The 14717-nt window shown below is 41.1% G+C and overlaps 1 protein-coding gene across 2 annotated transcripts in view; it reads right to left on the reverse strand.

The window, feature by feature from the left end:
* OTULIN (OTU deubiquitinase with linear linkage specificity) overlaps positions 1-14717 on the reverse strand; it is a 364512-nt gene that overhangs the window by 14820 nt on the left and 334975 nt on the right. For both annotated transcript variants that reach the window (XM_078687593.1, XM_078687594.1), the window contains 2 exons: positions 9206-9303; positions 452-595 (listed from right to left, as the gene is read on the reverse strand). In XM_078687593.1, coding sequence (XP_078543719.1) covers positions 452-595; positions 9206-9303 — 242 coding nt within the window. The remainder of the gene's footprint in view (positions 1-451; positions 596-9205; positions 9304-14717) is intronic.

Here is a 14717-nt window from a genome sequence, read left to right on the forward strand (position 1 = left end):
GTGACTTTGAAGTGATTTGACCCATTGAATTGTTGGGCTTTGTAGTAACTGGGCAACTAGTTACTGATAGAATTAAGAGTTTCACTGTAATGTACACTGTCTTGTACTTTATGCTACTGAATGATTGTCAGAGCCCATAGAGATGGCTTCTTTTAAAGACAAAGGCAAATATGTAGTTTGTGGTACCAGTGAAATGTTTAAACTCTACTGTTGAATGCATGGTGATGCCTCAACACAGAATCCTGGCTTTTTATATTGACACACCGCACATGAGTTAAGGATATATATGGGGATATTGTTGTTGTAGGGGTTGGTGTCTGCTGGTGCACAAAACCTTTAAAGGTATCTAAGACCTATGGGTCTAGTCCACATTTGTTGGTGATCTAACTTTGGTGACATTTCCTTAGTGTACACCTCCTGTACTGCTGGATATTGTGTGAAAAATGCATACCTCAATTAAATCTGGATTTTGTAACCATGGTGGCAGTTCTGTTGTTTGACTCATCGCCTGGAAAAGTAGTGCTCTCAGAGCACAGTAGTTATCACCTCTCACTCTCCGAATAGAAGTGAAGTCCTGCGACACAGCTTCATAACCCTGTGGACCACATAAAAAGTGCAAAATCATGGCATCAAAATCCTACTGAATTTACACAAACAATTCCGCACCTTTAAGAGGATACCCTATTTATACATGCTAATGGTTTTCAGAAATCAACTACACAGTGAAACAATAAAGCATTCTGAAACTTACAGCTTCATCTAGTAAAATTACTAAACTCTGCTTCTAAGCTTCCCCTCAGCTTCCATGTCCACACAAAAATTGCCTTTTCCCACCCTAAATTAACTAATATTGGCAACGTCAATAGGTGTGATTTGATTTTCAGTTAGAAACCAGTTCTATTGGCTTTGCCGAAGCTTGAATTTGCCCGGAATATGAATTTTAGCAGCTACCAGTAGCAGGGGAAGTGCAGCTGCTGGGCCTGCTAAATTTCATGCTTCAAATACTAAAAGGTCTCTTCTCCACTTTGGAATCATACGTTGAGCAGACCTTAGGTACCCCCAGCAATATGTCTTGCAATGAGGTGTACCAAAAAGTCTTGCAGTAAAAAAGGATGGCTTTTTGCATATAATGCACCTGAGAGGTGAAGAATTGAATGTGACAAGCCTGATCTTTGGGTGTACTTTACAAATGTAAAATACCTAACATGAATTCCAGTTGAAGCATTTCCAAGGACATGGAAGGAAACGCCAAGTGCGAAAATGGGTTGTTGATTGAAATCCTACTCAAGCAACAGCCACAATCCTCGTCAGGGTGAACCACAAAAACCACTAAATTAACCTGTATTTAACCCTCTGGTAGATTGCCACAAAAGCAATCAAGCATAACCTAGTGGCAATGTGTAACGTATTCATGCAGCAATAAAGTAAAATCATAACACAAGAAAAAATGTACACCAATTTAGAAAAATAGAGTAATATGTAATAAATTATTTGACCGCTAAACAAAAAAAGTCTGATTAGTAGTCCCGGAGATATGCAGTTTGAAAGGTTTTGGGGAAAAACAGCCCTTAAAAGCAAGAAGCGCCAATTGTAGTTATCTGTTTTCAGTGGACCGTGTCAAAGTCATAAAGACTGCGATGGAGCGAGGGCAGGATACAGGACGGAGTTCCGTCCACAGTTAAAAATACCTTGTGTCCTGACGCGTCAAGATGTGAAGTCCTTATGTTGGCCTGTGCGGCACAAGTGTCAAGGAGCTGTCAACAAGAGCTGTGGTGCGAAGTGCTGCAACGAGATGTGTCACGCAGATCCGAGGTCGATTGAGCCATCGATGATGCGAGGACTTGCATAGAGATGCAATGAGCTGGGCAAGTTGGCATCGTAGAGAAGTGGTAGGCTAGGTCAGTGCTTGATAAGCCACTAATTAGATGCGAAGATGCCCAGTTTGGCTTTGAGATGCGTCAAACTGGACCAGTAGTTGCGTTGAGACGCGTCTCGCTGGTTCGTTTAATGCGAGGCCACTGAACTGGAGCTGCGATTTGCTGTCTTGCTTCAAGATGCATTGTGTTGCATCCTGGCAGAGGAGTCTGTTATGTGCCTGTAGTCCAGAACAGGAGGCCAGCTAACTAGCTGTTGGAGACAGTTTGGTAGTCTTAGGTTCAAGTTATAGATTCAATCATTTTTCCTAAGGTAGCAGGACAGCAGAGCAGTCCTTCAACTGTGTCTTCCACAGGTCTAGAAGCGACCTGAAGAATTGTGTCCAAGTGTCTAACATTTATACCCGTGCCTATTGTAAAGTGGGATAAGCTTCTGGAGTTTCCCTCCTACCTGCCCCGTTCCCGTTGTGGCTGGGGGCACAATAGGCTAGTGTGAAGTCCTATGTGTGTGAGCTGAGCCAGCTCCTTTGTAATGAGTGTGGTAGGTGACAGATCCACCTCCCTATCAAGTCAGAGATGGCCCATCCTGCTAACACCGAGACCCTCCTTTGTAAAACGATCTAGGAGGAACACAAAAAGACCAACAGCCACTAGCTATGTGACCCAGGAACAGGCTGAAGGCAAGCTATAGTGAGGATAAGAACACACCAACATTCTAAAGGCGTTTAGCTACCATGGGATTGATCGCGTTAAACGTGATCCCAGAGGTGGGAATAGACAGTTACAACTGCAACGCAGAGAGGTGTTGTGGTTGATGAAACTTAAAGCTATTGAACTTGGTCTAAACATTGACCACGAATTTGAATTCTATCTAGGGAATGAATAAACTGTAACATGTAATACTGTATAAGTATTTGCTCCGATGTAATCTGCGAAGAATTGAATGTTATTATAGATTACGTATCTGTGAGGTATTTTACACTTTGTTATTGATATGGTTATAGCCTTTCATTGAATACTGTGATCTGTCCCTTATCCTTTGTCCTTTAACCTATCCTTCCCCTTCCTGGTTGTGCTGCTTTGAGCAATTTTCGTACTGTTCGCAATGACTATATGATTACTCTGACCCGATGCAAGCACGTATCTTCGTAACGCTGGACTTATTACTAAGGACTTTCTGCTATTTTACTGTTAGTGCAGATTATAATTATTATTTACGTGTCATAATAGATGACAGAGTAACGTAAGTAGGTTGTTTACGGTAGTATTTAATCAAGTAGTGCCTTGAGTTAAGTTATATACATGTGGCGTACTCACCCATGTGTAATTGAGAGTTGAAGTATTATTTACTTTCTCCGCATTACTTATTCGATTTTTGGTACTATTATTATTGCTACAGTGGTTGTTGGTTACACATTAGCCACTCCAAGATGGCGCGCCGAAAATACTACTATAAAATGCTACTGAAAGATGGCGCCCGCGTAGCACGTGAAGTTATTCTGACTAGGTCACAGCTGATATGCGGTGAGTCTTACCCCAGTGTGGAGTGCAGTTCGTAAAAAAACTAGCACAAATTATTAATATTAATTTTGAGTTATCGCTTAAATGTTTGAGTACATGGCTGAATACTGAGCGGTGGCTGCTCTCTTTTTCAGTATACGGACAAGATTACTTATTGATTCCCTGTACGTGGACGAATATACTTATCACCATTCACAGGTAAGACTGTGGCTGTGAATTGGGTGTTGTGGAGTGTCGCGTTTTCACGGACACTGTAGAGAATAGATGGTACTTTAAGGCTTTAAATATTTTATATTTACAGAGTGGATTGATTACTTGCTGATAGTCATGTGAAGGTTACATGTCAAGTGATTTGTTGATATAACGATGAAGAGATTGTTTACTCGTGCTACAAGACTCACAGTATTGCTTGTTGGTGAGTTACTTAATCCTGCATGGATTTCCATATTTACTTTTATTACGAAGGATTGGTTGTGATCAGGGTATCCTTAAATTTTAGAAAAACTTGAAGAATTATTTACTGTGGCTATTAAGAAGAATTGGAAGCTTGAGGGGTATGTGTTGTTACTCCGCTTATACCGGACTATCTTTCTTGTTTATGGGATTCAAACTTTGGTACTGCCTACTTGGCAATTTTTTCTGTCACAATTGGGTGCTTTTGGCTTTTTCTTGGTGACAGGTACCTTCTTGTGTTTACTTTCTTTTTTACATAAAATTCGGTGAATTTTGATTTTAGTGTAGATATTGTAAAACTATAGAATTATGGTCTGAACAATGGCTATTGTATTGTTTGCAGCCCTGAAGAAGACTGAGACTGACAAGACGAAACACGTGTTGGCTGTGTTTTGAGAATTACGTTGGATGATGGAATAAAGAGAAGAAAAATTGGAAGAAATTGACTTTATTACTGTGGACTTTGATTTAATAACCTTGAGTGCTTGGTGGAAATTTTGGAACATTCTAAAGGCGGCATTTTCAGAACTGTGACTTTAAATCAGACTTTACCATTAAACAGGGTTTCAAAATACAAATCATCAGACACCAGACAGGACTTTACTATACACTGGCAATCAAAAGCTATTGCTTTTTAAATGTAATAAGGTAACCAGATGTTATCATATGTGAGAGATAAGCCTCACAGCAGTGAAACATTAATTTTGGAGTTTTTCATTAAAAGGACATGAAAAACGTACATGTCCAATATTTTAAATAGACTGTACCCTGCCCTATGGGCGATTCATGGCATATTCTAGGGGGGCATATGTATTAAAAAGAAAAGGCTTAGGCCTAGCCAAAGGTTTATTTTGTCAGGTCAAAATGATAGTATAAAACTGGACACATAGGCTGCAATGGCAGGCCAAAATCTTCCTTTTTAGTATGTAGAAGTCATCCCTAGGGTATGCCCGGAACAGCACAGAGGGCAGTGTGCAATGTATTCCAAAAGTTGGACGTGTACTTTTAAGTTTTACATGTCCTGGTAGTGAAAAACTCTTAAAAATATTTTTAACTCTTAACTTGGCTAGCCTCTACCATAGGTCAATATTGGGTTCCCTCATTAAATGTAATAGGTGGTAACTTTAAATTGGGAGCAGGTGGACAGGTCAAGTTTGGGGTTCTAAGAATTGTGAGTCAAAGCCTTCTTTAATGGTAAAGTCAGATTTTAAGTCACCATTCTGAAAATGCCACTTTTAGAAAGTTGTCATTTTTTTGTACTAACCATTTGGTGCCTGTATTCTGTTTCTGGTTCACGTGACTAGGTGCAGGACTTTGTGTATTGCTCCAAGACAGTGAGACAAAGGAAGACTCTGTGTTGGCATGATGGGCTCTGACTTAACAAGGGGGAAGAGTGGTCACCTACCACACTTCTACATCACAAAGGCTCTGCCTAGACACACTCACAAAAGGTTTGTCACCAGTCCTTTGTGACACCAGACAAATTGGGGCCAACAGCAGGGAGGAAGGGGATGACGGAGATCTCAGCTGGGTGGAAACATCAAGAACCATCTCCCACTTCAAAGTGGCACAGTTATAAATAATGTACTCTCAGACCCAACTTTTCAGTACACACCTGGACCCATGGCAGCCTCAGAAGGTCAGCTGTGCTGCTTTGCTACAAAAAGAACTGCCACTCTGCTGCCCTCCTGCCTGAGTGAGGAGGACTGGACCTGCATCTTGAACCCAGGATCCTCATAGTGACTCTAAGAGCTAGCTGGCTGGCATCCTGATCAGAACCTCGTGGACAGAACAGTCCAACAACCTTGAACTCAGCATCGGGACTCTGCCAGCTGTGAGCCCTGCTCTCCCAAGTAGTGCCACCTCAGTCCTGGACCCTAGGAAGTTGGTCTAAAGGTGGTTTACCAGCCCAGCTGTGGTCACAGCAGAACACCGCAGCTCATCTGTCCATTGCTGTTTGACACATCCTCGACGCAGGACTGAGCATCGCAAGCCTCTAGTCAACGGCATCCTCAATGACGACACAGGCCCTCGCATCACAGTTTCCTGAAACCGCTGCTGCATGACATCTCCACACCGGACCTTGTATCACCTCTGCTGCTCGACGTATCTGCAATGGGGGACTGCGCATGCCTCCACAACCAGTATTTAAGAAACTTTGTTTAGCAGGACCTACTGGGTCCCTGTAGCTGGCCAGCACGCCATTGCTACAAAACCGGAACTTGCGACTTTGTCCCGGACTAACACGACCAGATAACCACAGTTGGAGCTTTGTGCTTTCTAGCACTATTTTCACTGAAATCTCTAAAATTACATATCTCGGGTTCCACTGATTGGAGTTTTGTCATTTTTTTCTTACATTATATATCACATTTTACTCTGTTTCTAAAGTGGTGTGGATGCTCCCCGATTTATTGATTTGCTGCATATTTTGACCTGATCTACTTTCCAGACTTGTTCATTGCTGCATTTATTCAAAATGCTAAGAACGTTCATGGCAGTTGGTTTCTGATGACTGAATTATTGCAGCTGACTATATTTTTGCCTTCTGTATTGCACTTTAATGTTTTAATAAACCTTCAAGATTTCCCTAAGCTACTGGTCTCAAATTCCCTTTCTGAGTCAGTCCTTACATATTAACTGTATTTTGAAATGCTGCTTTGAATCTAGTCTTTGAAGACACATTGCCTCATTCAAGTTTCAAAAATCTTTATTTGGACATTATTCCCGTAGGCCATAAAAGCACATTTATCTTAAATACAATACATCATAAAAATAGTTTAAAATATTAAAATATACATCCAAGGCTTGATTATAAGCTAACAATACAGTGTCAAAATATATAAGACATTCTTTACCTAATGCGTATTGCTTTGCAAATATGAGAAGCAACATTATAACATATGGCAACGGGACTCCATAGTGCACAACAAACGTATGACAGCTTTGAGATCCCTAATATCATATGCAACAAAAATGGGTTTTAGAAAGTGCTTCCTTAAGTCAAGATAAAACAGACGAGAAAGCATCAAGTGCAGAGTGCTCAGTTCTGAGGTTCTGTCACACAGGACTTATAGCTCACTAATTAGTCTTGGGAAAGGAAACCTGGAGGTGTACACTATTCAACTGTAGTCTGGTCAAAACAAAACAATGTTGCTTAGTGTCACCCAGGTCAAATAAGATTGAAAGCCCTCGAATAGAGCATTAGACATATATGTAAATGCTTGTGGCATCTCATCAGCAAAATCTCTCTTTCTTGCCCTTGCATCAAACAAAATAGCCTTCACCGCCGATTTCTCGAGCGTAAGCATCCTAGCCTGGTCCTGAAGCCCAGAAAAGCCAAATACTGACCTAAGAATATTGTTAATGAAGGACAACCATGGTATTTTGAGAGCATAATCAAGCGTTAGACAATCCTGTATGATTGCCTTTGTTAATTTGGTCTCAGGTTTGAGCCAGATTGAATGCCACAAAGAAATAGGTTTAAGCACCAGTATATTTTTCAGATGGCTCAGCCCTACTTCCCTATGTATAATGGTAGACTATGAAGAGGGGGGTTACCGAACATAAGCCTTAAAAAGGCACTTTCCTCAGCCTGATAAGGGCTACTAGGCATGCTGCCCCATAGGCCCCCACCATAGGTGGCAGCAGCTACTGCCCTCGCTTTATAGATGGTGATCATTTCCTTGATGGGTCGACAACCAATTTTGCTAAAGAATTTAAACACACCCTCAAAGACTTTTTTCATCTTCATACTAGACCTCCAAAAGGATGGAACTTTTGGTTGCCCAGTCATCCAGTCTCCGCTAAACAACCCTGTTGAGGAGTTTCATGGATAAATCCAGGATGGAAATAGGACGCTAGCACTTCAGGTTAGATCTATCACCCTTCTTATATAAAGGCACAATAATGGATTTAGCCCATGAAGGAGATACAAAACCCATTTACGCAGCATTCAAAACTCATGTAAGTGTTGGGCCTACAGCTGGCCCGTACCTATAAAGGCATCAACTGGGACACCATCGGGCCCAGGAGTTTACCCTTTAGCATGATTGTGCATTACACCCAGGACCTCATCCAACAATAAGACCAAGATCAAACTGATCATAGGAATGGGACTCCTTTCTGGTCCATCTATATATAGCGAATAGAGAACTCACTACTGATTAAAGGGTTGAAAATTGGTTCGAAGTGGCCTACGCACGCTTGTGAGGGAACGGGTGATGTTAGATCAAGACTATAATCACTTATCAAAATTAGGGTGTTTACAGTATTCTAAATCAAAGTAATATTGTTAGTCTTCGCAGCCTGTACTAGATTCAGCCAAGCTTTTTCGCTTAACTTCTTTTTCCTAGCTGCTAAAGCCTCAATATAGTGTTTCCTTAAAAGTTTGACAGTGGCACTAGCTCTTGGGACATGACGTAAAGCAGCCCTCAGTCTTTTAGAAACCTGTGTACAGGTGTGGTTAAACGAACGTTGTCTTACAGATGACCCGGTTTTGGCTAGGATATTAAAAACGAAATTATCAACAGTAGAACTAATCATTAGAAGGTAATTTGTGGAATGAGCACCCTTTCCCACAAATGTATGAGTCTAGGAATTACCTAATTGAGAATCTTCCAGTAGCAATAGTTCCTAATTGTGAATCAGAGTATTTAAGCCCTTACCATGCCCACGGTGTTAAAATGTAGGGTACCCTCCCCGGCCCAGTTGGCAAAACCACAGACACTTCTTGCCAGATGGCTACATTTTTGGATATCAAAATCTCCACCCCATACAACTGAACATGCATGCTTAAATTGCAATAGCAACTCATCTAGGTGAGCTGCCAGAGCTCTGACGAACTCACGAGTAGAATCAAACACATTGCTATAATAAGTCATATTAATCACATCAGACTCCCTCCTTAAAGGTCAACCGCACAAATTGATAGTAAGGACTGGACGTGACAGATCTTCTAATGACAACAGGCAATAGGTTGGAGAACAACATCTGTAAACCACCCTTAGCACGACCAGCATGGGGCATGCTGTAAACAAGGAAGAAAAATCCTCAAAATATAAAGGTGTCATCTGCCAGGATTCCTAGATGCAAATTATATGAGTGGTGAGGGTAATATTGAGCCAGTAATGGAGGTTAGCTTGGAGCGTCCTCTCTTCCATGCAGATTATCCAAGAAATAGCACCCTCACAAACCAGTGGAGTGTAAGGAGCGGACTCAAAGCCTGCACTCTGTGTACTGAACACAAGAGGGTGGGTTTTCCAGGCCTTAAGAGAGAGCACTCAAGTCCCATTTAGCTGTATGTTGTAACTAAATAACACTTGTGCTTAGTATGACAATAATAGGACTACACTCACCTTTTTCATTAGGTTTGTAACTGCAGTTTGTCCTCTCCATTCCTTATGGCAGTATTCCATAATATCCATTTCAGGAGCCAAACCCACCTTATTTGATTCTAGGTAAAACATAAAAGCAAACACAAGTTTAGATACAAAAGTTGAATGCATAACTGCCACAGTAGCTCTTTCACGAAAGAATACAAGGTTAGTCCGTGGAACAAATGTGATATTTTAAATTCTAGTCTCTGTCTGGACAAATGTTAACATAGCTGATAAAAAAAAAGTCCTACAGGGAAAAAACCTATACTGTTATTTAGCCAAATCACAATTCTTTAAAAATGTCCGTGATGCTCTTATGCAGTAAAGGATTTCACATCATTACAGGAGAAAACAATGCTGCAATTCTATCATATATGCCTACTTTGGTAAGAATAGTGACAGGTATGTTGAAATACGTTGTCAGCATTTGAAAACTGATAGCAGAACATCACTAAAGTCAAAGCAAAGCAAAACGTGAAATGCAATGCTAGGGAAAGTAATGGTTATACGGAGACTAATTTAAATGTTTTTTTACAAGTGTATTCAGATGTCAGAATGGTCTTCAAACTGTGGAGAGCGCCCCCCTGGGGGGGGGGGCGCAGCATCCCCGGGGAGGGGGGGGGGGGGGGGGGCGCACTCCACCCCTCCACTTCTCTTCTATTGTCGCGCCATTGTTGCTTTCAGCTCAAAACGCCACGTAAGGCTGAAAGTGATTTACCCCCTGCTGCCGTGTGTCTCAGCTCGAGCTGCTGCTCTTGTGGTGTTCACACCTTGTACATATGCATTCTGATGAATTGCCTACTTCCACTCATCCGGCATGGAGTCTCTTCAGTGCAGACCTCAGTCCTGATCTTTAGAAAGGATAGTGTAGGCTGGGTGCCAATAGACTGTGACAGAGCAGTGCTGGGCCTACCTCTGTGTGCACATTGTTTCTCTCGTGTCTGACAAACAACGGAAAAGAAGAACTGCATCTTTGTTACGATGTAGCCAAGTAAAGATCAAGCACCACAATAAACTAATATCAATCAATTCACAATCTATCATGGTGACTGCCCTTTTTCTGCACCTGGCTTTATGGTGTGGGGGGTTGCCTCCGTCCGACAAACAAAATCATGGTGGACTTGTAAGGTTAACATTGCGGCACACTGTCCAGTTTTTTGGAATATTTATTTGTCTTTTCCTCATTGTTACCTTCATCCAAAAACAAAAATGGAAAATAATATTCTCCGCTGGGCAGTGACTGGAGTCTTATCTCCAGCACACCCAGGCTGTGCCGGCACTCCCAATAAAGTGTGGAAATACACGTTTTCCAGGGAGGAAACATTCCTAGCAGGAAACTGTACCAGGAAGGTGATCAAAGGCAGGATTTAGACAAGTGGGGCTGGAATCTTGCAAACTATTCAAGAACGGTTAGTCTTTCCTTCATCTTATCTTAAGGAGACATAAAACATTTCACCGGGTCCCCCTCGATCTGGGAACTAGCTCAATCCTGTACTATTGAGGAAACACTGTCAGTTTGTAGGGAATTATGATAGGCATCCAGCTGCATGTGGCATTTAGCACACAACACGTTTACTTGAGTTGAGGCGTTTATTTACCTACATAATCTATAAATTAGAGATCACGCTCTATGACCTCTATCTTTTTATCTCTGGATTCGGAGTACACCTGCCTGGCAGAGCTTGTTCAAACACTGTTATAAAACATTTATTTACAGTTCCCCAGCAGAGTAAACATGTCACTCCTCATTCTAGTGACAGTTTAGTGTATCGTTTAGCCTACTAGACAGCACATCCATAGTAGTGCATCAGAGGCATTGTTTTTAGCACATGGTAAGGACTCTTTTGTTTAGCTAGGTGCCATCTTAGAAATAAGGCTTTCCTCTCTAAGAGCAACATGTTTAGCATTATGAGCAAATGTTAAATATGTACCTGCTCAATATTATTGGTCACGTGTTCTTTTAAAAGAAAATATTGTTTTTTGGTGTGGAAAAGGCACACATAAGAAATATCAGAGACCTTATGCGTTCACACACTTCTTGATCAGCTGTGCCATTACTTCTTTTAGGCTCCCTTTTTCTGATATCTTGTCTAGGGGCAAGATGTGGCGCAACAGCCAGAGCCGATGACCGCGGAGCTGGGGAGCCAATACTTGGTGTTTGCTCAACATCCTGTGATTCTGGGCAAAATCACTTAATGTCCCTGTGCTCACAAAAAATGAATGTGTCTGTGTCATGTAAAAGATGCTCCTGTAAAGCGCCCCAATACCTTTGGGTGATGTTGGCTCTATATTAAACTGAAGAAAATATTTTACAAAATGTTGCGAGCACTCCTGTTTCCAGGTACTGCTCAAGACTGGAAGTGGAGCACAACCTGAGGATGGCAAAAGCAAGAATATATCCACACATTGTCCGTCTCTGTGGAGAAAAACAGGCACACTCCTCACCTGTGTTTTGGGAGTTTTATTACTAATCTATCATAAATTTTGTGTTTTATGTGAAAAATAAAGCACCAATGTAATTTTTGGTGCTAATTCTTTCTTGGAGACTTTTTGTTTGACCTTTATATTAAGCACAAGCACTACAAGTAAGTAAAGTAAGTAAAAATAGTTTATTGTGTAGTTAATTAAAACCATTACAATGTTCCATAACGTCATCAGATGAAGTCAGTTAATATCAAGCTTAAGAAACATTTTGCAATTTTTTTCAAGATCTGCTAATATTGCAACATTATTCTTTCTTCAGATTCTCAAAATAGGTTAAAAATTTGATTATATAACAAATTAATTGTGGGTCCTTTGAGTTCATACTCCTTAATAATGCCGATCTACAGGTACGTATACATTTTTCATTAAACTTTCTCTTAAGCAAGTCCTGACGGCAGCGCCCTAACCCTGGGCAGATACATATCAAATGCGCAAAGTCCTGTACTGCTGCTCCATATAGATCGCAATCTTTTCGGCCTGGGGCCCTCCAGATCAGTTGATCGGCATTAGACGGCAATTTCCCCATGCGCAACTCCATATACTTAGTTTTCAGATAGGGCGGAAATGTTAAGGCCAGATATGCTGCTGGCTCAGGCCCGGTATATTCTTGTAGGACCATCCATGCATGCGCACGTCGGCTTAAGGTTGCTTTATCTTCAATTAATGAGCGAGCTTTTGCCGCTTTTTTGATAATCATCTGAAAAGATGTCCATGGCAGTTTCCTTTGCCAGAGAGCCTCCATCTTGGTTATTTTCAATGAAGAATTAAAGTACTTTGCGTAGTATGATTTTGTATCATTTTGCAGCGCTTCCCAGAGTGCGGAGTTGATAGCTAGATTCTGATTCAACCAGATTTTGTACCAAAATGTGATTGTCTCGTACCTTTTGTGTATTTCTTATTGTTGTAATCCAAACTCCAGGCGTACTTGGGCTGGCGAGGCATCACATGGCAGATGGAATACTCTTTTGTAGACTCGTGTTTGTATTTTGTCTAATAATGGTGCACTTTTCCCATGATGAACCACACTTCCATATGTAATAGTCGGAAGTAGTTTTGCTTTCATAACAGCAAGAAGTGGGGCAAACGATGGGCCTTTTAGTCGTTTTAGAATATTGCAAAAGGCAAACAGTAGAGCAGTTCCCTTCTTTTCAATTGTTTCCTGATGCGTAGCAAATGAAAACCTTCGGTCCAAGTATAAGCCCAAATATTTGTAGCTATCAACTACTTCCAACTTGATGTTGTCAATTATAAATGTTGGCTGTTTCGGTCGGCAGTTTGTTATAATCATGATCTTTGTTTTTTTAATGTTTATTTCCATTAGATTTATTTTGGTATAAACGGCTAACTCATGAATTGATCGTTGCAATCCGATTCTCGTATGGCTTAAAAGTACAACATCGTCTGCATAGGACAAGTGTGTTAGTGGCAGTGTACCCAGCCGTGGTGGGTGGGAATTGACCCCGTCTAGCCTTGGTGTTAAGTCAGCCATAAATAAATTGAAAAGGTACGGGGCCTATACACAGCCTTGTTTAAGCCCTTCATTAGTATGGATCCTCCGTGTGAGCCTCCGACCATCGGCAATCTTAACTTGCATCCAGGTATTAGTGTAGAGGTCGATGATTGGGTTTAAAAGTGTGTCTGGTAAGCCATGTTGCTTAAGTTTGGCCCATAATATATGTCGATTGACGCGGTCAAAGGCCGCTTTAAAATCCACAAAGCATAGGTGCAGTGCCCGTAGCCGTCTTAGGCTTTTATCGGCAATTAGCCCTATTGCTAATATATTTGATATTGTACCTGTGCCGCGTCGAAAACCCCGACTGATTCATGGGAAATTTTATTTTTTTCATCTGACCAGTTTATCAGGTCAATTAGAATCAAGGATGCATAGTATCTTGCCTCTGCATCTATCAACGCGATCAGGCGATAATTTGCAGGATCTGTGCGATCTTCAGCTTTATATATTGGGTTAATAATCCCACCTCTCCAACTTTCTGGGATTCTACTAGTAGTACTGATCATCTGAAACAGGCTGCCAATCTTACATGCCCAGAAATTGGGGTCCTGCTTATAAATTGCCTGTGGAACACCATTTGGACCCGGTGCACTGTCAAGCCTACTTTTTTTTATGATCTGTAGTATTTCTGTTTCAGCATAGGGTGCTGTCAACTGAGATGCATCTTCTTTCTGCTTTTCATTTGGCTTCGTCACGACTGTGAATGGATGGTCCTTAGTATTTATTGAGAAAGTAGAGATTAGATGCTGTACCCATGCGTGCTCAGTAACGCAGGACAATTTTGATAGTTTTAAAATGTCTATTCATGGAATTTACAAGGCCCCAGAATGCCCTAGCATCAGTTCTTTTTGCATTATATAACAATTTTGTCCAAAAGTTGTTTTCTTCGGTTTTCTTATCGATCCAGATTTGTTTTTTGTATTTCCTTTTTAATAGGTGTACTTCATCCCATATCTTTGACCGCGGACTCAGACGTTGAGCCTTTCGCAGGGCCTTTCTTAAGTGCTTTCTCAAGCTTTGTGATGTTTGGCTCAGGTTATTATTGGTATATTTTCGGTTATTAGTTGTGCATTTGTTGGATACACCTGCATCAGTTAGTTTTTCCAGAAAAACGGTCCATGTTTCTGAAACTATTTTATTTTCTAGCTCAAGTGATATCATTAGATTTTTGGCTTTTAAAGCGATGTCCGGTAGGGTGTTACATGTCCACCGTAGATGTTTCAAATGATTTGTTGATATTTCCCCTTCAATGGCTGGGGCTTCTCGATGTTTAAACAATGTTATTTTAAGTTCGATATGCTGTGCTGAGTGATCACTATCAGCTGAGCATTTGATTTGAAAGCTAATTGTCTGCCTAACAAGTGGGAGAGTTACTATTGTGTAGTCCAGAGTTGAGCTCGAACGTGGGCCAATATAAGTGCAATTGGCAGGTCTATCTTGTTTTATTTTTCCGTTTTAAGGCACGCATTCCCAGATGTTCAAGTTCTCGTATCA

Source organism: Lissotriton helveticus, chromosome 4_1 (assembly GCF_964261635.1).
Source record: "Lissotriton helveticus chromosome 4_1, aLisHel1.1, whole genome shotgun sequence".
In the NCBI taxonomy this organism is placed as follows: Eukaryota; Metazoa; Chordata; class Amphibia; order Caudata; family Salamandridae; genus Lissotriton; species Lissotriton helveticus.